At 39.3% G+C, this 22,433-nt stretch overlaps 1 protein-coding gene across 7 annotated transcripts in view; it reads left to right on the forward strand.

The window, feature by feature from the left end:
* Positions 1–496: 496 nt before the first annotated feature.
* COL24A1 (collagen type XXIV alpha 1 chain) overlaps positions 497–22,433 on the forward strand; it is a 408,506-nt gene continuing 386,569 nt past the window's right edge. For 5 of the 7 annotated variants that reach the window (XM_082409988.1, XM_082409993.1, XM_082409994.1 and 2 more), the window contains exons 1-2: positions 497–15,877; positions 16,298–16,428. In XM_082409988.1, coding sequence (XP_082266114.1) covers positions 16,373–16,428 — 56 coding nt within the window. In that variant the 5' untranslated portion in view covers positions 497–15,877; positions 16,298–16,372. Of the gene's footprint in view, positions 15,878–15,985; positions 16,093–16,297; positions 16,429–22,433 lie in introns of those variants that run through there. The other 2 variants (XM_082409990.1, XM_082409989.1) reach the window with 2 other exon arrangements.

A 22,433-nucleotide genomic window follows, 5' to 3' on the forward strand; every position in this document is an offset into this window, starting at 1 on the left:
ACATTTTTCCAGAGAAGATATAAAAATGGTGAATAAGCAAATGAAAAGGTGAAGAACGTCATTAATCATTAGAGAAATGAAAATTAAACCACAATGAGGTACCTCTTCACATCCATTAAGATGGCTACTGTTTAAAAAAGCCAGAAAATAATGAATGTTGGCAATGATGTGGCGATATTGGAACTCTTGTTCACTGCTGGTGGAAATGTAAAATGGTTCAGCCACTATGGAAAATTGTATGGTGCTTCCTCAAAAAATTAAAAGTGGAATTACCTCATGATCCAGCAGTCCCACTTCTGGGAATATACCCAAAAGAACTGAAAGCAGGGACTCAAACAGATATATTTGTATAACCATTTTATAGTGGCATTATTCACAACAGCCAAAAGGTGGAAGCAACCCAAGTGTCCATCAGTGGATGGGTGTGATGAATGGATAAATAAAATGTGGTATATATATATATATATATATATATATATATATATATATATATATATATACAATTAGTTAAAAAGGAAGGAAATTCTGACACATGCTACAGCATTGATGAAACTTGAAGATATTATGCTAAGTGAAATAAGTCAGTCACAAAAAAACAAATGCTGTATGATTTGACTTACATGAGGTACTTAGAGTAGGTAAATTCATAGACACAAAAAGTAGAATAGTGGTTGCTAGGGCCTGGTTGAGGGAGAAATTGGAGAAGTAATGTTTAATGAGTAAAGAATTTCAGCTTGGGAAGCTGAAAAAAGTTCGAGATTGGATGGTGGTGATTGTTGTACAACAATGTGAATGTATTTAAAGCCACTGTACACTTAAAAATAGTTAAGATGGTCATTTTACTATATATTTTACTATAATTAAAAAAAAGAAAGATCCTTTAGAGCCTGATTCTTAGCTATCTGTTCTTGTTTATCAACACTTGCTCTGGCAAACCTGAGCCACTTGTAGCTCCTTAAACACACTCAGCTCTCTCATGAGTCAGTGCCTTCCTTTGTGCTGCCTGGTGGTTTCTTACACCCTCTAGTCACTGCTCAGATACAGGGTGACTCTCACCCTGGTTTGCCTGGGACCGAGGGGTGTCTCAGAATTCAGGATTTTCAGTGCTCAAACTAAGGAAGTCTCGGGCAAATTGGGACAAGTTGGTCACCCCAACTTTATATCCCAACATTACATCATTTCCAAATTTGCTCAGCATCCTCAAATGTCCCCAGTGTCTTCACTTAAGAACCTGAAAACTTTGACTTGGGAAGAGCCAAAATCAGAGCTCTATGATGTGCTAGAAGATATTTATGAAGTTATTTATTTTTTAATTAACATCCCTTGAGTTCTTTGGCTTGTGTCATCGTAGAAAACGTATTTATCTTTTTTTCCATTAGATTATCATAAAAATCTGGTCAAATGCCTTACTAAGATCCAGACATACTGAATCAAAATGCACTCCTTTGATCCACCAGTTTTGCCAGCCTGTCCAAAAATGAAATTAGTCTGTCAGATCTTGTTCTTTTGTGAACTCATCCTGGCTTCACATTAGTCACAGCTTGTGTATGTGTGTGCACATGTGTATCTGAACAATGCTTTCCACTAACCCCTCTAGAACCTTACCTTGGATCAATATTGATTCACTTATAAAGGAATATCATACTGTACCCCCATTCCCACATATTTCATACCTTTTCAAAAATATTGAAGCCAACAAAGGGAACGAGAGATTTTCTTCTCCTGACTATATTAGATTCAGAAGCCAGTATTAAGTAGTGTCTATGTTACTGAAATATGCCTCTCGTAGCACAGACTTGGGCTCTGCCTGCTAATACCTGGTCAACTGGCTGAGTCCAAAGCAAACACAAAATCTAGGATTAATAGGAATGTTTGTTTTGCATGTAAGCTAGCTATGTGAATACACATTCATTTATAGGGATATAAATACAGGTCTGATTAGTGGCAAGTCACCAACATTAAAACAGTAATTGTTACCATTTGGGGAGGTTTGGAGGCAGATGCGTCCCAGTTTAAACTGATAGCTTAAGTAATTGCAGCATTTGTTTTGTTTTGTTTCCAAGTAAAAACAGGGCCTGCACCAAGCATCTGGGGAAGAGAGCTTTTTCCCTCTGTGAGAGGACAGTTTATTTGCTGCCTTCAGTGTAGGCTTCATAGGGTTGCAGATAAGAAGCAAATTTCAAACATGAGGAAGAAAAAGGGTTTATATTTAATGTACAAATTAAATTCCTGGAATTGAAATCTTCAGCTGCTCAATATGTTCAATTCCAGAAACTTCTGCCCTGGTTCTTTATTGTGGCACAATGAATGAATTCAGTTTTCTAATCATGAACACCATTTGTTAAGTATGTTTTAAGTCTTAGACTAAAATGTCAAACAACCAATAAGCATGAGGGTAATTATCTAATAATAGTAATAATAATAATAATGTTACTACTGTTATTATTATCATCATCAGAAAGACCTGCAATCCTAATATGACTCTGCCAGTCATTGGCTCTGTGACTATAGCTTTGTCTTCAAGTTTGTTTCATAATTTGTAAAGTTGGGATAAACAGTACCTGGATTGCAGACCTCATAGGATGGTTAGGAGGCAGTAACATTTATTGAGCATGTGCTATGTGCCAGAGATTATTTGGCACCTTTCATGGATTATTTCATTTAATCTTCATAGCACCCACATGAACATGAATAGTAGTATTACCCTTATTTTGCAAGCGGGAAAACTGAAGCTGAGAGAGATTAAATAATGTACCTGAGATCCCATGCCTTCTAAGTGGCAAAGCTAGGATTTGATTCCATACTGGGCTAAGGCCACTCTACCTATAGCAAACATATGGACTTTTTCAGCTATAAGCTATAGACCTACCTATAGAAATATAGGTACACGAAAAGAAAATTGATTCTCTCATCCAGAGTGGGCAGGGGATTTTACGCATTCCTGTGGATTTCCTAAAAAACCTATGTGATTTCACAAGCCAAAAGTAACAGAGCTGGCAGAATCTTTCAGAAGTATCATGTAACAAAGGTGATGTCTGTATAATACTAAAACCATCACCCATTATTTCCATAAATGTGCTTAATATCACAATGTATTTAAAAGAAGCATTCCACCCAAAGAAGATATTCATTCATGATATTCAAGTGCTACTCAACTTTCACATAATGGAAACAGTCCTTTATACAATCTGGACCATGTGCTTACAAATCCTGCCTTTCATATGTCTTCGTTTATAAAATGCTGATGGGGGGGAGATTCATCTACTGCCGTGCAACACTGTTTCTTTTGCATTTTATTCAAACCAAAGATTTTTAAGAAGAACATCCATCTCTCCTAGAATTAGCTGGTTATCCTTGAAGACACACTGTAATTCTTTCCATTTCTTGTATTTCCTAAATATTTTCTATCCACACATAGTATTTCTTTAACCAAAGTAATGCTCCATACTTTTGGGGCTGGCACTAAGGGAATTCTAAATACTTTCCTCTTGATTATATATTCCAAAATATATTGTTCTGGCCCTAGGCTACAGATATTTGGTTTTACACACTGGAAATAGTGGTAATGAGGGTGGGGAAATTAAAAAAACTAATCTCTGAGAAGAAAACGATCAGTGATAACAATGGGCATATACTATCCTAAATCCCTAATTTTGAGACAGTTTAAACATCAAAGTGTGTTTACATTTCATTTAGTTTTATTCAGTATTAACACAAACTATTCCATTAATTTAAAGAGCTGTTAGAACTCTTAAAGGGGTTTTAAACACGACTAAAATTTTCTCTGAGAAGAGAAATGATTTATATGTGATCCAACTAATGCCTTCCAGTGAACTTACTTCCTAAATTTAAAATGTGGAAATAAGAGCTGAATAAATAGACTTAAATAAAGAGCAGCAATGAAAGAGAAATTTGTTCTTGAGTCTTGTTTCTCTCTCCACACACACACACACACACACACACACACACTCTACAGGTGCACAGGAAAAGAATTTTGATTTAATAATCTGTGTGCAAACATGACAAAAAATAGAAGAGAAATAACTCTACGTGATTAGTTCATATGATTAGTATAAGCTTTCATGTTTTCTTGAACAAAATAGGAGATGTATTATATCACAGTAAATATTAAAGCCTAAGAATTTTATGTCAGGAAAAATAATTTTAGAAGGTGCAATTCAAAGGGTAAATTTAGAAAATTTCATCTTGGAATTCTTGCCAATCTGAAACCTTTGAGATCTTTGAATAAATAAAAGTGTGACTATGTTGGAAGTCTTATTTTAGAGCACAAGAGGGTCAAATATAATCATTTGGTTTCAGTTTCCCTATTGGATGAGAGCCAATGGAATCAAATGTAGTTATATTGAGCACTGCTATTAATCACGCACTCCTCTTATTTTCAGGTCTGCCTGGAAACAAGTGTGGCAGACAAATAGGGCTGGCACAGAGAGATCAGAAATGAGAGAGCCGTTTCCAAGCAAAGACCGAGATGGGCCTCAGAGGAGGAGCCATGGACAGACTGCAGAAGTGATGGAAACTAAAAAACAAAGCATTTATTTCTAGTGGGGAAGGAAATAATCTCTCACAAAACTTCCCACCGCAAGCGTTTGAGTAAATAGTAATCCTTCGTATACTTGCCAACAAATTTTTTTCAGCCTAAATCTTAAAACTTTTTAAAAATATTAGAAATGTGACTAGGGTAGGGGGAATGGCAATGGAGGGGAGGGGGACACACAGAGGCTTAAAGGTACTAATAATGTCATATTTCTTATATGGTACTATTATTTTTTTAAAAAAAAAACTTACATATACACATGGTGTACTCGCTTTCAAGGATATATTTCTTGATAAAATTTTTTCACATTAGGAGATGCCATTTAGTGTGCTAATATGATTCTAAGCACCTCAATTATCTGTTAACATACCTTAAGACTTTTATTTGAAAATTATTTTATTTATGTACATCTAGAGCAGTATCACACTCTTCTTAAATGATGTAACATTAAGCTGCTTTTTTTTTTTTTTCCAACAACTTTTAGACTAGAATTTTGTCCTGTGAAAAATGAGGGAAATTGCCAGAGGAGAGTCAGGAAAAGTAAATCTGAGTGGAAATTTTCCTTTCACTCCTGAAATATCTGTTACTCCCATAAAATGGCTCCACAATAATAGGTCTGTAAAGAAATTTATGTGGAGATAACATTAAGAGGGTTAGAAAATATATATCTCTTTAAAGAATTCTCCCCCAATCAGTCTGTCTTCGATTTCCAGCATGCTACCACATCTGGTATCAGGAGCACATTGTTTGCAGCAATTATTTTTTTTAATGGGAAGAGGGAGGGGTTGGGAGAGAAATCCCTAAAGTTTCAAAGGCAAACTCCAAAGTTCCAGTTTTAATTTAACTTTTTATATATATGTTTGAAAATGAATGGCTGTCTGCTAATGCTGTAGCTTTTGGAGTTCATTCAGAAAGGGTTTAAAAATGGAAATATTGACAGATTGTGAACTTCAGTGGTATAGGTGGTGCCACTGTAACACTTGACTATGTAAGGCATGTTGCCCATTGTAACAAACATCCCTATGGCCATATTTTAAAATTTTTTAAACTTTATACATGCACACACACACATACATATTTGCTTGAAGGGTAGACCAAAATAAAATATCAGAGTACTTAGTGGGACACTGCTGTACATATATGTCCCTTTTGTCTGGTGTTTGGACTCCGATTATCCTAGTCTCTTGCCTATGACCCTAAAACTGATTAAGGTTCCCTGCCAGAGAAAAGCGAGCTACCTTTTAATTGGTAGCCTCCATTTAGTTCACTTCACAAATGAACAATATAGAATCTGTGCTAAATGGCTAGAATAATGAGCCATTACATGGGAGGGATGAGAAACAGGTAACTGGGATAACAAAGATAATTCATTAACAGACAGTGGGCTCATCTTAGTTTTGGTTACTTCCAGGGTTTTTTTTTTTTGAACAGGAAACTAGGCTACAGTAGGTGTGAAATGATCAAATTGGATAACCTTGAGATTCTGCTCAAAGGGAATGGGATCGTATAGGATTAGAATGGTGGACTCAGTATTATGCAAAATGTGTCAAGAGTGTAAGTGTTTCTATCTAGTTTTAGGTCTAGTCCCAATAAGTATGTTACACTTCCCACCAAAAGTCAGAATAAAACACTCTTCCTGCACCGCATGGCTCAAAGCACCTTGAAGAACCTGGGCATCCACGTGGAAGAACTTATTATGTAGAGCTCACTAGCTTCTGGGCCAGCAAACCAAGAAAGGAAGATTATTCTGCCAACTGTTCTAGATGCACATTTGAGTAAATTCGTGAGATTGAGAATAAAGGACCAGAACAAAAGGAGAAAGATCCTAGCATAAACAGACTTGAGAAGGAAATAGTGGCAGCAAAGAAGATCAACAAAGCTTGCGTGATAAGAGACAGGAAATATATATTGTATCAGAACTGAAAAATTTTCTCACCATCCAAGCTAAGGGTTTTCATCAGTTTCCCTAGTGAGGAGGGACTGAGGATTTTATCATTCGTAATCTATTATATATAAACATGCCTTAGTTAGCTATGTGACAAGCGTATATAGTTATCATCCCAAAGTGCTTCTTAAGTCATTTTTATGAATCTTTTTGTCACCTTCTTAAAGCCCACAGTTAAAGAACCCTTCCAGCTATTAGCCTGGGGCTCCCGCCTGGTTATTGCAGCCAGAGTAAGCATACCTTATTACCTTAACAAAGTCTGTGTCTCTAACTAAGGTGCATCATGTTCTAAACAAAAAAAGAAATCAACTTCTAGGACCCATCTTTTAAAACAGGGGTCCCCAACCCCCTGTTAGGAACTGGACCGCACAGCAGGAGGTGAGCAGCGGGCAAGCGAACGAAGCTTCATCGCTCCCCATCGTCCCCCATCGCTCGCATCACCGCCTGAACCATCCCCTCCCCCTACAATCCGTGGAAAAATTGTGTTCCATGAAACCGGTCCCTGGTGCCAAAAAGGTTGGGGACAGCTGTTTTAAAATGAGCAAAGTTTAAGCATTTATCTCTCAAATATTTTCTCAGTTTCAAAGGAATGATGGCCATTTGCACTAGTATAAAAGACTCTTCTATACTAGTGGATAGAGAAGAAAATTAGGCTAAGTCCAACTTCCTGAAAGATACTCTGTGATCTTTCCAGCCTCATCACTATATTGTAGCCATTCCAACTGCAGTTCCCTGATCATGTGCCAGAGCCTTTTGTACCTCAGTGCTATTGCCTGCACTGCCACTTCCACGTGGCGGTCCAAGATTGGCTTGAACTTTCCTGTCTATTTGGCAAATGCTCGTTCTTAAAGACCTGAGCTTTACATGTTCCCACTCACTCTCAATAGAATTGTGTACTATCTCCTTTTCGCCTCAGTTGCCCTATATCACCAGTTGATTTTTCTTTCTTTTTTTCTATCATATATATCATATATATCAGTTTGTGTTTCGTACTAGATTCTTTCTCTAGCAGGTTATAAGCTCCTTAAGAGTAGTAATTATGCCATATATCTTCATGACCCCAGGTCTTAGAACATTGCCTGGAATGTAGTAGGCATGCCATTCTTTATTCGTTCATTCAATAAATATCTAAGCATGGAATTTTAATTAAGCCGTAGTTATTCTGTCCAGGTACATGTGAATAAGAGTATTTACTCATTAAAAGATTTTACAGGCAATCAATAAGTATTGTGTTCAGTAACTAAGTCAAGAATGGTTGGACATATCATTAGCCTACCTGCATCACAGTTTTTTGTAATACTTGTTAAAAATTCATATTCCTGAACTCCACCTCAAACATAGAGGCTCTAGACATAAAATTCAGAAATTTGTAAAAAGCAACTCATGTGACTTATATACACACTAAAATTTGAGAATCATTGGATTCCAAAGAGCACAGACTTGAATTTGATGGATCTGAGCCAGGGTTCCAGCTCTACTATTTATTAACTGTATGCCCTTGGAAAATAAACTCTCAGGGCCTCAGTTTTCTTACTTAGAAAATGAATATAATATCTCCTCATTGGGTGGTTGAGGTAGTTATAACATTAGATATGTTAAAGCACCTAGAACGGTGTCCATTACATAGAGGTGCTTGGTAATATCGGTTCCTTTCTCGCCTTCCTACTCCAGCTTCACTTTGCTCCTCAAGGTCTCTTCACCAATCAGAATACCTGAAAGTAAGCACCACACGTCCCTTAGTCAGCCTCTGTGCAGAATCCAAATAATCTTGGCATCACCACAATAATTTTGAATGTGATTGCTTGAACTCTATACACATGCTAAAATATTTATTTTGCTTTTTCATCTCATGCAACTCATCAGACTTCGATATGGGTTATATTAAGTTTTTACTTTGGCAAAAATGGGTATCCCCTTACTAAAGTATGCCAAGACTTTCAATCATGTGCCAGAAGCTGTAGGCATTTGTTACTTCCCTATTAATTTGGGGGACTGGGCTGTCAAATTAACTTTTCCTCCTCTTCCATGGAATAGCAAATATTTTTATGATGTTTCATAAATATTGCCATTATTGTTGCAAGAATCTTATTACAAAGTATGGAAAAGTTTCTTCCATATCTATACCTCAAAAAATACTCTTACCATTAGTTTGTTTTGCCTTCTTTGAAAAAGTGTGGGAGCTCTATTCATTTTGAAATTGTTGAAAAAGATCAAATAGATACGATTCAAAATTCCATATTGAATTTTCTCATGTTCTTAGTAAGCTGAGAGGAATTGAAACTGAAAGTGCTGATAGAGAATCATGAGTAGCAGTTGGAATTCTAATGAGCCGCTGCAGGCAGATAACTACCCACAATCAGTTCTCATCTGACTTTTGATGACGTTATTGCATCACTGGTTTCTATAAATTAGGTTCTCTGTTAAAGTCTGTAGCATTTTGTATGAGAGTGTTCATGTCAAATACACTAAAGATATGACATGAATTGTTGGAAAATTGTAGCGCTGATTTCAGATGGGGAACATAAACCTTATTATAAAAGAACCAAAAATATAATGAAACACGAGAGCAGCAAGACATTCTATTTGGCCCTTTAATACTTCCAAGTGTTAAGTATTATTCACATGGTTCTAAAGGAAAAGTGTATATCATGTCCTGCCTTACATTTGAAATTCAGAAACTTGATTTTTTCTCTACTGTGTTCTTTCCTCAGCCTCTTCACTCCTAAGTTACCTTCTAAATCAGATTCCATAGATACTCAAGCAAACATTTGCCAGTTGCCATGCAACTATTTCACCTAATTGTGGATTCTCTGTACTCCACTTCCATTCAGCCTATCCCTTTCATCAGTATAATAACCTTTCCCCTTACACTACATGATTTTGAGAAAATTAATATACAGTTAGTAGAAAATTAGCCTTAGAAGTACTGAATATGAAAAACACTAAGTTTATTTCTGGATAGAGGCATGTAAACTTGTCATTTTATAATTTCAAATGTAAATTCTACCCGTCCTAGAAGACCATTCCAGTAGAGGGCTCCAGCTTGCTTTTACACATTATGGAGGAAAAATTACCAGAGGTTTTTGAAGATAAACTTGGCAACATGACATTTAAAATGCAGAGTTTTCTCCTGGCATGACTATTCAAGTCTGTATCTGACTACCTGTTTGGTTGTCCTAGAGTCCAGCTCAGCTTATGGATCTACCTTTCTCTGGCTACACAAACTCATTTTAATGCATGTATTCTATCTTTTAGCTTCTTCCCTAGCATATTCTCCAATGTTAGTTATTTTAAACCATCCACATACTCCTCAGGAGTCCAGTCCAACTATCTCCTTCAATCTTGAAACTTTTATTAGTTTTTTTCTGATTTATGTAAATAATACATGCTTATTGTAAAAAATAAAAATAGAAAAATAAAAAAGAAGAAAGGATAAAATTTAATCCATCATCACTAATTTTACCACCCAGAAATTATTTATGCTACTATTAATACTTTGGTATATTTCCCTTAAGTCTGTATTCTAGGATAAATAATATACACTGTACACACCCATATATTTTGTATTGTATATATTTTCTCATCCTGTCTTGAAATATTTTAAGAATTTCGTGTTAGGAAATATCCTTCAAAACATTATTTTTTCATTGTTGCATAATGTTACATTATATGAATGTACCATAATTTGTTTATGTAGAAATAGAATCATACTGTGATGATCATCCTTATGCATATGTTTTCATGGGCGAATCTGATGATTATTTCTTCAGGATATATTTCTAGAATCAAAATCACTGATCAAAAAATATAGCTTTTAAAGTTTCTTAATCCACATTGGCAAATTTCCTCTAGTTTTACCTAATTTACCCTCCTCCAGCTGGTATAAAAGTACCAGCTTCAATCTACCTTTATCAATGTTGGATGTTATACTTTCTTTAAAACTCCTTGTCATTTGCTTTTTTTTTTTGTTTAAATGGGAGCTTAATTATTTTAACTTGCACTTCTTGAATTGAGTTCATTAAATATTTTAATATGTTTTGGGCCAACTTTATTGCATATTCCTTTTGACCATTTTTCTACATTGCTATATTCATCTCTTTTCTTACTGATTATAAGAAATCTTCATGGATTAAAGGTCTTGATATTCTATTTAAAAAATGACCTAAACTCTTTGAAAGTATCAAGGTCATGTAGTGACCAACCATCCCAGATTTCCTCTGTCTGAGTGGCACTCCCAGGACAGCACTTTCAGTGATGAAAGCAGGCAAGTTGGGTAAATAGAGATGAGTTGGTCACCCTAACTGAGGAACTGTTCCAGATTAAAGGCAACTAAATGCAATTAAATGCAACATGTGATCTTGAAGCAGGAAAAATGAAGGTTTACTACAATGTAGGGAGAAAACTGGTGAAACTTGAATGGGTCTGTAAATTAAAGAATAATACTGTATGAATATTAATTTCCTGATTTTGATAATTTAACTGTGGCTGTGGAAGAGAATAACCTTGTTTTTAGGAAATACACATTTAAGTGCTTAGGGGTGAAGTGGCATAATGTCTGAAAATTACTCTCAAACAATTGGGAGAGAGAGAGAAACAAAGAGGGAGAATATAATAAAGTCAACATGGTAAAATGTTAGCATTTGGGGAACATAGGAGGAAGGGTATTTGGAAAGTTTTCATGCTATGTTTAGTAACTTTTTATAAGTATAATTATTTCAACATAAAATGCTTTATAAAAAGAGATTAATTGCTGCGCACTACAAATATTTTCCCCAGTTTTTCATTTGTTTCTTCATTTGATTATATTGGGTGACATTTGTATTTCTTTTTTATTTTACCACTTGAAAATTTTAAATCATACTTCTTTCTGTTTTTCTGAAAACCTACAAGTCCCAGAGAACAGGCATGTCTGTCTGATGACTTTTCTCCCTAGTTCTTAGAACAGTGTTTGAAACCTATTGCTGCCCAATAAATATTTGATAGATAAATTAATAAATGTAATCTTTCCCACTCTGAAGAAGATATATTTTTACATATAATTACTTCTAAATCTTCACAGAGTTAAATATTTTATAAACCCATTACTGCATTGGAATTTACTTTGGTTGTACACCATGAGGTGGAGATAAATTTATTTTCCCCTAGTAGTTTCAACATTATTTGTAAAACAGATCTTATTTATGGAGTTTTGAAATGCCACCTTCATCATATACTGAATTTTGTATCCTTACGAGGATCTGTAGCAGAAGGTTATATTCTATTTCAGTAGCCCCTTGTCCTGAAATGGTTATCTCTTGAAAAGAAGAGAGGGAGGGAGGAAGGCAGAGAGAGAGAAAGAGACAGGGAGACAGAGAGAGGGAGAGAAAAGGGCGGAGGGAGCAAGGAAAAATGGAAGAAAGTGGAATTATTGAGAACAACAACTTTATCCAGAGTCAGTCTGCATGAGTTTACATATTCAATACCAGTTTTGTGACCTCAGGCAATTTAACTAAACTTTTTCTCCTCCTCTGTATAAAAAGGATAATAAGTAGTACCTAATTAACAGGATTGGTAGAAAATAAGATGAGTTAATATATATAAAATAATTAGAGCAATACTCATGCATAGTAAGCATTATGAAGGATTTGCTATATTATTATTTTTTGAGTTCCTATACCCTTATTTAATAATGCTGTATGCTTTTTGTTCTTGCTCCTTTAGTTCTATATTGTTTCCTCCCACTTTCTGTAGTCTAAGTTTATGTCCTTGACTCTCTATTCTCCATTAAAATATTCACATCTTTGAAAACAGACTCTACTGTCAAGGCCTCAAATACCATTTTAGGCAGATAATGAAGAAGTCTAAAACTCTAGCTCTGGCCCTTCTCTTGAAGTCTAGCTTCTAACTCCAACAGATCTTTGGGTAGTTCCAAAACAGTGTCCTACCAAGATCTCAACATAGTATGTCTCAAACTGAGTTAGTTGTCTTCCTTTTGCCATTGGCCAATGGCATAATTTCTTAATCATTCAGACTTGAAATTTCATCCATATCTCTTCCCTTCCCAATCTAACCAGTTATCAGATTCCTGATTCCTTTTAATAACAATTCTCTCATTTAGCTTTTCTATTGTTCCTACCATAGTTCACAATACAAACATATTTCAACACCTACACCGAACTTTTCCTCCAACCTTCTCTCTTTCCAATCTTAGCATCTGATGTTAAGATCAGTCTTCTTAAAATGGGAATTTGGAACATAATCATTTATGTTTAAGATTCTTTAATTATGTTTCCTGTTGCCCATAGATTAAATTTAAACAATAGAATGTAATCTCCATGAGGGGAAGAATTTTCAAGCATTTTGTTCACTGATGTAATTGAGTGCCTAGAAGAGTTCCTGGCACATAGTAGGTGACACAATAAGTGTTTATTGAATGACTGAATGAACCCTTATCCTGGCATTCAAGGGCTTCCATAGTTTGCCCTCGACCTGTCTTCTAATGCACGAACCTGTAACCCAAGCTGATGAATCTACTCCTTTCCCCTGAATATAATTCAGATATCTTCCTCTTGTTCAATTGCTATTAGTCTCCTACTCAAAATTTCTAAGCATACTACCTTCTTTTAAAATATTTTATTTTATTTGTTTTTATTTTTGTCTGCATCGGGTCCTAATTGCAGGATCTTCGTTGCGGTATGTGGGATCTTTTGTTGCGGCGTGCAGGCTTCTCTCTAGTTGTGGTGTGCAGCGTTTTCTCTCTCTAGTTGTGGCATGCGGGCTCCAGAGCATGTGGGCTCTGTAGCTGAGGCCCGCAGGCTAAGTAGTTGTGGCCTGAGGGCTTAGTTGCCCCGCAGCATGTGGATCCCAGTTCCCCAACCAGGGATCGTCCCCTGCATTGGAAGGCAGACTCTTCACCACTGGACCACCAGGGAGATCCCTCTAAGCATACTATCTTTCTCTTCTCCACCTATGTAAATCCTCTTCACTTTTCAAGGCCCAGCTAAATCCCATGGTCTTTGGTGAAGCTGTATTGACTAATTTTATCTATGCTGAACTCTACCATCCTAAAAAGTCTATATCATTTAAACCTTACATTGTTTATTTTTTACTGGGCAAATGCTTCCTCTCCCACAATCAAATGTACTCTATTTGAGGGTATGCGTACCCTTTGGATGCTTCTGCGTGAAAAGGGCTCTAGTAACTGTAGCAAATATTCTCTTCTTATATTCAGAGAACCTGAGGTACATTTTAATGATAGTTCCATTTCATACAGCTTTCAAATATTGACTCAACATTGTGAACAGAAAAAAAATATTTTTAATCCTTAAGTAATTGAAGGGGAAATGGAGACAGAAATTGGGTGAGTTACTTAAGATCTGCTTAATTCTTAGTCTATTCTTTCCACCAAACCAAATTACCTGTCTTTTTTTAGTTGACCAGTAGTCAAAAATAGATATACTGTAGGGGTAGAATACTGTAGAAATTCTTCAGGTTAAGAATGAATATCTTCCCTTGATACTGGGTTTCTAGGAGGATTCCAGAAAGCCGTGGCTATTTGATACAAAAGTTGGGGGGGGGGTAGTCACAGTGGCTGTTTGGCATGTGACACCTTAACTAAGTGATCAAAGTTAGCATCACTAGTAATAAAATACATCAACATTATGTATACTCAATACGATGCCCCGAGAAAGGCACAACATCGCTTCAGTGGTATTTTAGCTGAAAATACAAAACCTGAATCATGGGACTACACCACACAAATCCAAATTTAGGGACCTTTTACAAAATGACTGACCTGTGCTCTTCAAAATTGTCAAGATGATGAAAGGTGAAAGAAGACAGGGAATTCCACAGAGGGCAGGAGACTAAGGAGATATGGCAATTTATTTAATATCTCTGTTAATTAATTAATTAACTAACTAAACACAGTGCAGGATCCTAGTTGAGATCCTGGACAAGACAATGGACATTTGGGAAAACTGACAAAATTTAAATAAGATCTATAGATTAGTTAATGGTATTGTATCAGTGTTAATTTCCTGGTTTTGATAATTGTACTGTGGTTATGTAAGATATTAACATTAGAGGAAGTCAGATGAAGCCTATACAGGAATTCTCTTTACTTTTTAAGCAACTTTTATGTAAATCTAAAATAATTTCAAGATGAAAAGTTGAAAAATTGAGGAAGAGGAAGATGGATTAAACTGTGTTCTTAGAGGAAAAAATCCCCCAGATTCCAAGGGCCACACCAATCATTTCCATTCATTAATATGGTCACCTTAACCTTTATAGTGTGTATGTAATGCGGGATGCCTTTCAGCCTGTGGAAGGGGCATTAGCTGTGGATGGTGCACAGAATAGACAAGGACAACTTGGAGAAATGATATTCACTGGTATACAGCAGTCATTCATTAAACAGACATACCAAATATTATTTTAGGTGCTGAAAATACAATGATGAGCAAGATAGTAGGTCCCTGGCCTTCTGGAATTTCCAGTCTTATTAATGAGAAAGATAAAAGCAGAATTAAAAATTTTTTTTTTTCTTCAAAAATTGGAAGTAGACTTCTCAGTATGAAAAGGCTGTGGAGAGAATGGGGACTTACATCGAAAAAGAAATTTATTACAAAAATTGGAGAAGGTATTCAAATTGGTAAGGCCGAGGTGTGTTCCTATGCTTTTGTTGCATAACTGCAGACCATTAGTCCACGCTTTTAAGCAGGAGAAAGGCAGAAAAGTGGATTACGGGAGAGAAGAATCAGTAGAAAGTAGTACGGGGGACAGACTGAAAGGAAGGAATGAAGGGGAGGAAAGGAATTAATGAGAACTTTTTGCAGTCAGTTAATAATACGACGTAGGCCACAAGCATAGCTGCAAAAAAAAGCAAGAGAGTCGGAGGACAGTGAAGGACGCCGCTGAGCTAAATGTGATTTCAGAAGGTGTGTGTGAAGAGGATAGAGAAAAGCGGGAATGGGAGACACTCAAGAGAGAAAACAGCAAATTGGGGACTGCTGAAAAAGGAAACGGTACATGGACACTTGGAGGAAGGATACCAGTCACCTACAAGCTTCGGGCATGTCGAGGGAGTACAGCGTGGGAAGCGAGAGGGTCGGAGCGGTGCCGGGGCGGCTGCGAGCGCGCCCCAGGCGCGGCGGGCCCAGGGGCTTGCGGACAGGGGCGCCCCAGCCGGGCGCGGGGTGGGGGGAAGGTTGCGGGGCGGAGGGGGAGGTGTGCACTACGTTTGGTGATGTCATTGCAAGTCAGTGAGCGGTGAAATTTAACACCGGCCGGATTTGCTTGGCTCCTCTTCTTCCAGGGGAAGCAGCCGGCGGCAGTCAACGCCGAGCGCCTGCAGTTGCCACCGGGGTCCCCTAGCACGGACTAGATTTCCGAAGTGGGTGTGTGTACTTGTATGACAAATGTTCCAGCGCGGGTTGTTTCCAAGGACTTCCTCCCCCACTTCATCTCCTTCCCTCCCCCCACCCCTTTCTCCTCCCAGGCCCAAAGCAGAGGACTCCACTGGAGTCACGGAGTCGTCTTTGAACCGCAAGTGAACTCGAGGGCTGCACTCGCAGCCGAGCTCCCGCTGCTGCCGGCGCCCCGCCGCCTGCCAGTGAGGTCTCCTCGCCCGCCCTCCCAGGGCAGCACTCCCCCCGGACTTGTCTGTTACCGAGCTAGGGAGCTAGGAAGCCTAGCTGCCTACCCTCCGGGTGCTATTTCTTTCCTCCCTTCCCATCTCCCCCCTCCCCTTGTGGTTATTGTTGAGGTTTTGGAGCATCGTTTTCATGTGATTTTTTCCCCCCCTTTTTCATGGACAGTACCTGCACCCTTAGCAGTTCGGAGCTGGCTTCTGTTTTCCGTTAGCGCTTCGCTGTACGGACAAATGCATACAAATGCATTTAGGAGCCCGCAGGACAAGGCGTGGACAGGTCTCCCACACGGCAGAAACGTAAGTAGCCCACCCGCCAGGGCAGGGGTTAGAGCACCCCCTCTCCCCACCCCATGGATCCGCTGAGCCCGTTGGAGATCTGTGCACCAGCTCCCTGGCACTTTTTTGAAGTTGGGAGTCGGTGAACAGCCGTGGCATCCTCCTCTTGTCTCCTCAATTTGTAAAGTACTGTGTTTGAAAGGAAGCCTCCTGCCAGTGGGTCTCTCAGACAGTTTATCCTAAAGAGATCCTGTGGCTCGGGAGGAGAAGCTCGCTGGCTGGCGGCCCGACGCGGGCGGCCGTGGCTCCCGCAGCTCCGGAGCTGGACTCGGACGCCAGCCCGGGCTCCAGCTCCCGTCGCCCTCGCGCCCTCCTTCCCTTCTCCTCCCTCAGAGCCCTGGCTGAGGTCCTGTTTCCCCGCGGTGCTCCTCGGGGCGTGCACTCTGGGTACTGCTGGGGCGCTTAGGTGTCCCCTGGGCTCTGTGCGCGAAGCCTGGACCGTGGGAGCAGGGTTGCCGGGTAGGGGGAGAGGGTGCCCACAGAACCTCGGGCATCAGGGCGCTCCTGGACTCATGGGACTCAGCGGCAGTCTCCTCTAGTCGTTAGGAGGCCAGCAAGCGTGCTGCCCATCTGGGGCCCAGGCTGCGCCCTGGTCACTGGAGTGTCACTGCGGAAGGGGCTGGACGCGGGGAGGGGGGGCGGGGCTGCTGCTCCCGGGGAGTGTTCGCGCCGACCCTGACTGGCACCCCACCTTCTCTTTGGGCGCTGTACCTGCTCCCACTGCCTCACTCGGAAAAGAGCGTAGATTGGGGGTGGGGGGGGCTCATGGCCTTGGCTGGCTGCCCTGGTCCCCCTGGAAGAGGTCAGTGGGTTACGCAAGTTTGATTCTGGCCCCGGGGGCGGGAGGGACGAAAGCGACTGCAGTCGTTCTCTGCCACTAGGCTGCCCCTCGAGAGAGTAGGTAGGAGGAGGGCCGGGGGCAGAACTGACCGCGCAGCCAAGGGGAGGCGGGGTGCGGAGAAAGACCGCCTTGTGGCAGTGTTTGTGTGAACATGTGCTTCCCAGCCGCTTGCAGCGGAGCCTGGCTGGGGCTCAAGCCCTCTCTCCTCCGACTTCTGGAAGCCTGGGCAGGCAGCCGGCTTCCCCAATGACAAGGACGCACATCCCCACGCGCCCGCAGCGCGTGACTCAGTGAGCGGGAAAGCTCGTAACCTCAGCAACCGCGTGCGTGCGGCGAGGTGCCCAGGGCCCGGGAGACCTGACACTTCTCGGCCAGGGTTCTAGAAGAGGACAGACTCTGCCAGCCGCCTGACCCGGAGCGGCTCACGCAGGTCTCATTAGTTTCCCAAGCAGCTTTCCCGCCACTTTTCTCCCGTGAAAGTCCCTTGATGGATCCTCCCGGAAAGAGGGGTGGGGAGCGCAACGGATCCTGAGGGACCTGGCGCGTCTTCCCGACGGTCTAGGGCGGGTGGAACGGTGGAATGAGGCTTGGGTACCCGCGGATCCAGAGCCACCAGGAGTGGCTGGGTGAGGTCCTCCGCGTCCTGTCCAGCCTCCGCCTCCATCCATGCGCCCTTCTTGCTCTCCCTGCCAGCTCCGGCCCTAGGGCTTTACCTTGGCCACTACTCGAGGCCCACTTTGCTAACATTTCCCGTGGTAGTTGTGACCAACCTCTCAGATTAAAGCAGATCTTCAGCTCCTAGCCCCTGTCTTGTCTGGTTTACACTTCCCTTCCAGACGCTCCTAGAAAAGGCCCTGCATAAATTCTTGGGCAGTTTGGAGTTTGTAAATTGGGTCCAGATGACTGGGGGGAGGGAGGCAGAGAAATCAAACAGAATGGATTACATCGAGGAACTTCTGAGGAAAAATTAGACTGTGTGGAATGGGGAAAATAAAATCCTTGTGGAGAGACGTCAGGATGGGTAGGGGATCCTGCCTGTGAAGGATCCTGTGAAGGCCCTGGTCTCTCCTGTCCTCCTAGATGGCCTCCCAGCCAGGGGCCTTGCAGCCTCCTGCGATATCCAGTTTGTTCCATGACAGTTCCCAGTGGGGGTGGGCTGCAGAAAATTAACGGTAATTCAAGATTACATCAGATTGCAGCTCCTCACAGCTCCAATCACCCACATGCAAAGTGGGGAAAGGTAGTTACTGATTGAGCTGAGAAAATTGTTTCTTGAAAAAATCCAGTTTCTGTAAAGAATGAAGAGTTCTTCAGTTTGAAATTAATGCTACCAGCCTCATAGGGAAAGAGACGTAGGAGAAGCAGCTGATTAGCTGATGATAACGTCAGGCCACTGAATTAAACCTTAGAGTGCCCCATGAAATCCCTGAGATTTTAACTTTCCACCATCCTTCTGTGGTGATGTTTTTTGTGAGAGCAGGAGCGGTTTTTTTAAAATCACAATTCCAATTAGTCACCCAGAAACATTTACAGTTTTAAAACTAGATCCTTAAAGACATTTTATTTCAAAGGGCTGCTTTTAGTTGGATTACCTAATGTGAATTTGTGGAATTAATAAAAAACAAAAATTAAAACCAAGAGTCAGTGTTAGATACATTGACTTAACATATTGTCCGGAAAGTCTCCCAGGCAGGCAATTATGGTCATTAAAGGGTTTCTGTAACCAAAGGGGGAAACAAAGTTTGGTATATAAACATCTATTTCCTAGCTAGCATGAAATTCTGTTTTTAAAGTTGCTTAGTTATCTTTGCATTCAAATAAATGTTTAAAATAAACTGATGTCTCAGGGAGAGGAATTGTAATTTATAGAAAGTAATTTTGAGTGTTATTGATACATTCTGCTTGGTAATCGGTGAAGCTGCAGGAGAATAATAAATTTTATTATGGGAATCTGAATAGCTGTACTAGTTTCCTTGCCATGCTTTGCAACTGTGACTTGTTTTAGAATTTGTAATTCTGAGTGAGAAGTGAAGTAAAGACGATTTCATTTTCATTCTCATAAAAGGCTAACATTCTGTCATTCATTCACTCATCATTTACTCATTTATTCAGCAAATGTTTACTGAGCTCCAGCTAAGTGTCTAGCATGTTTCTAGGCAGAAGTGATACAATAATTGAGCAAGACAGAAGCCTAATTGCTGCCCTCCCAATGTGCCCAGTTTAGTATAGGAAACAGAAAATGAAACAACCAAGTATAACAAAATGAGATAAGGGTATAAACAGAAGGACATCTAACAGTCTTGGTAGTTGGGGAAGATCGGGAGGAGTAATACTGGAAGGAAAGACTGACCAAAGGAAATGAAATCTAGACTCAGACCTAAGTGGAAAAGGCATGGAGCTTTACAGACAGAACAGTAAAAGGCTCAGAGGTGAGACAGCACAGTGCATTTGAGGGCCTGAAAGAAATGAAGTTGGTTGGAGCACACATTCTAGGGGAGAAGTGACTGGAGCTGGGTCTGGAGAGAGAAACAGAGACTAGATCATGCAAAGCCTTTACTTTCTTAGCTAAATAAATGGAGGTTAGGATCACCTGGCTTCTTGATCTTGGGGTCAGTGTGCAGGTGGAAAATGTCAGAGAAGTTATATATTTGTTGAAACTCAAGACCACCTGATAGTCTCATTGACTGAAGATTGATACATTCATTCATTTAAAAATCTTTATTTAACAGTAGTGTGTGCCAGAAACTTTGCTAGGCTAGGCAGTAATCAGTTTAACAATCTCTGTGGTATTGCAAGGAGAGACTATTTTAAGTGTATATTTCTTCCCTGCTACTGACTGGACTCTAGGCATTTTGATCACTTGAAGTCCTCAAGCATATTTGTCTCCTTTGCATTTCATGAGTTGCCTGTATGCTTGGAATTTAACCAAAAGTTCTAGTATGTTTCACACTAGATTAGTTATACAAGTACCTATTGAGTTGAATTCATTGTGTATAAGTTTTTGACAACACTTTACTCCCTACTCCTGGGATAAGAACTGTTTTTCAGTTATTTTGGGAACAAAGTACAGAAATTTTACTATTACTGGATCTTAGCAGCTAGTAAAGAGCAAAATCTGTAAAGCTGTCATGACTTAGAGAATTTTTTGGCTTGTAAACGCAGTGTGATGGAAATTGTTGAAATTCTTGACGTATATTACATGTATGTTTTTCAGATTAGTCTACTTTTTCCAGTTGGTTTAAATGAAAATCGCCAATTCAGTAAAAAAAAAAAAGTTTCTTATTCACAAATTGAACCTGTGTAGGAATGAGCATCAGTAACTTGAGGACATATATCATAAAACCTGAAAGTCTCATGGGTGCCCTAAACAAAAAGATGCCTGAAATTCCCCTGAAGTAACTTAAACCCTTTAGATAAAGAGAAAGTTGAATAGCTCTAAGAATTATTCAGGGAAGATGCCTGGGATGGATATTAGTTCCTTAAATATTCTGAGTATGGTCTTTGGATATCTATTTCCTGCTTGATCCCCTCTAGGCCTTCACCCTTCACATGTCTGGTCATGTTTTGACTGTGGCTTATGTCAAACTGAAAATGTGGCTAGCAGACCAGACACACAGAGTATTTCACATTTTGTTATATATCCTCAGTAATATTATGGGTTATATTTTCTGAACATTTATTGAATGTTTCTTACCATATTGTTAACTTCTTTCAGATGTGGTCTGATTTTGTTAAATGTCTGAGTATATGTACTTCTGTTACTTTATATTAATGACACATGGTCCAGACATACAAAAAAATGAACAAAAACAGGCATGGTTTGAATATTTGAAAAATATTCATATTTAATACACTAACTAGATTTTTTATTAGGGTACATTAAATGTATGAACAAATTAGCAAAGTAGACTATTTTAGGTTACTTAATTAAAAAAGAATTGGCCAGAACTATAAGAGGACCTTTCCCCAGCTGTGGTTAAACAACATGCCCTTTATATATAGTGATTTATACAACATCTTGCTAAAAACGTAGCTTGATCTTTGTCCTCTAATGCCAGTATATTAATAGGATTCTGCCATACACACAAATTTGGGGGTTTTATATTTGGAATTTAAAATATAAAATTTATATTATGTCATCACATAATAGATGAGTCAGCTAAGACTCAGAAACTTGAAATAACCCACCCAAGGTCACAGAATGAGTTTGAAATAGAACCAGGATTAGCCTTTTGACTCCTAGTCTAGTGTTATTTTCTTATTAACCATGTTGTTTTCTCTGCAACAACTTAATAGTTTTAATTTTAACTTATTTAAGGACTGCAGCATGTCTAGTATGATCTGCACAGCACAACAGCGGAGAAGCCCAAAGCACAGCTGCTACCCTTGAGAACTCTATCATCTGCTAATGTGGAAATGTGATATTTTTTTCTTAATTAAGTAAATGTATCGTAAATGTAATATCGTGGGGAGGGGGGGAGCAAAAGCAAAGAAATAAACAAGCCCAGCTCAACTAGACATTTCCCAGAAAGCTTGGATTCATTAGACATCCATTTTATTCAGTGATAGAGTTGGGCTCTTTATCAAACTGATTATGTCAATTAAGCTTGATCTCTTCTCTGTGTTCCAACTTAAGAGATGAGAAAAAACAGTTAAAATGAAAAAGAAGAAGCCTTCCACTTACCCTACCACAGCAGATGTTTTTTAAAAAAATTCTTCTTTCTCTCTTTGGACATCCAACTAAAAGTACCCTTATTTTACTTTACTTTTCCTAAGTGTTAAAAGAATTAGGTTCATAGGGAAGAATTGAATTCCTCAGTCATTGAGAGATCTTACTATTATTCCGTTCCTGTTTAAAAATATTTATTGTGTCAATTTTATGTAGAAATTGATAAAAAGTGAAGACCTGTTACTTGCTCAGATATTTACTTACTAATTAACCGTAAAATGTACAACATATATGGGCTATAATAAAGTTAAAATTAAAGCATCAAGAGTACAGAGGTGAGGAAAAGATCCAGTCCTCTTTAGGGATGATGGGAAAATTCATGGAGCAGGTATTCAAATTAGGCTTTGATGATACTGAAGATTCTGACAGGTGGAGACTGAGAGCTTTTCAGGCACT

The sequence above is a fragment of the Balaenoptera physalus genome (genome assembly GCF_965194825.1).
Source record: "Balaenoptera physalus genome assembly, chromosome: 1".
Taxonomy (NCBI): domain Eukaryota; kingdom Metazoa; phylum Chordata; class Mammalia; order Artiodactyla; family Balaenopteridae; genus Balaenoptera; species Balaenoptera physalus.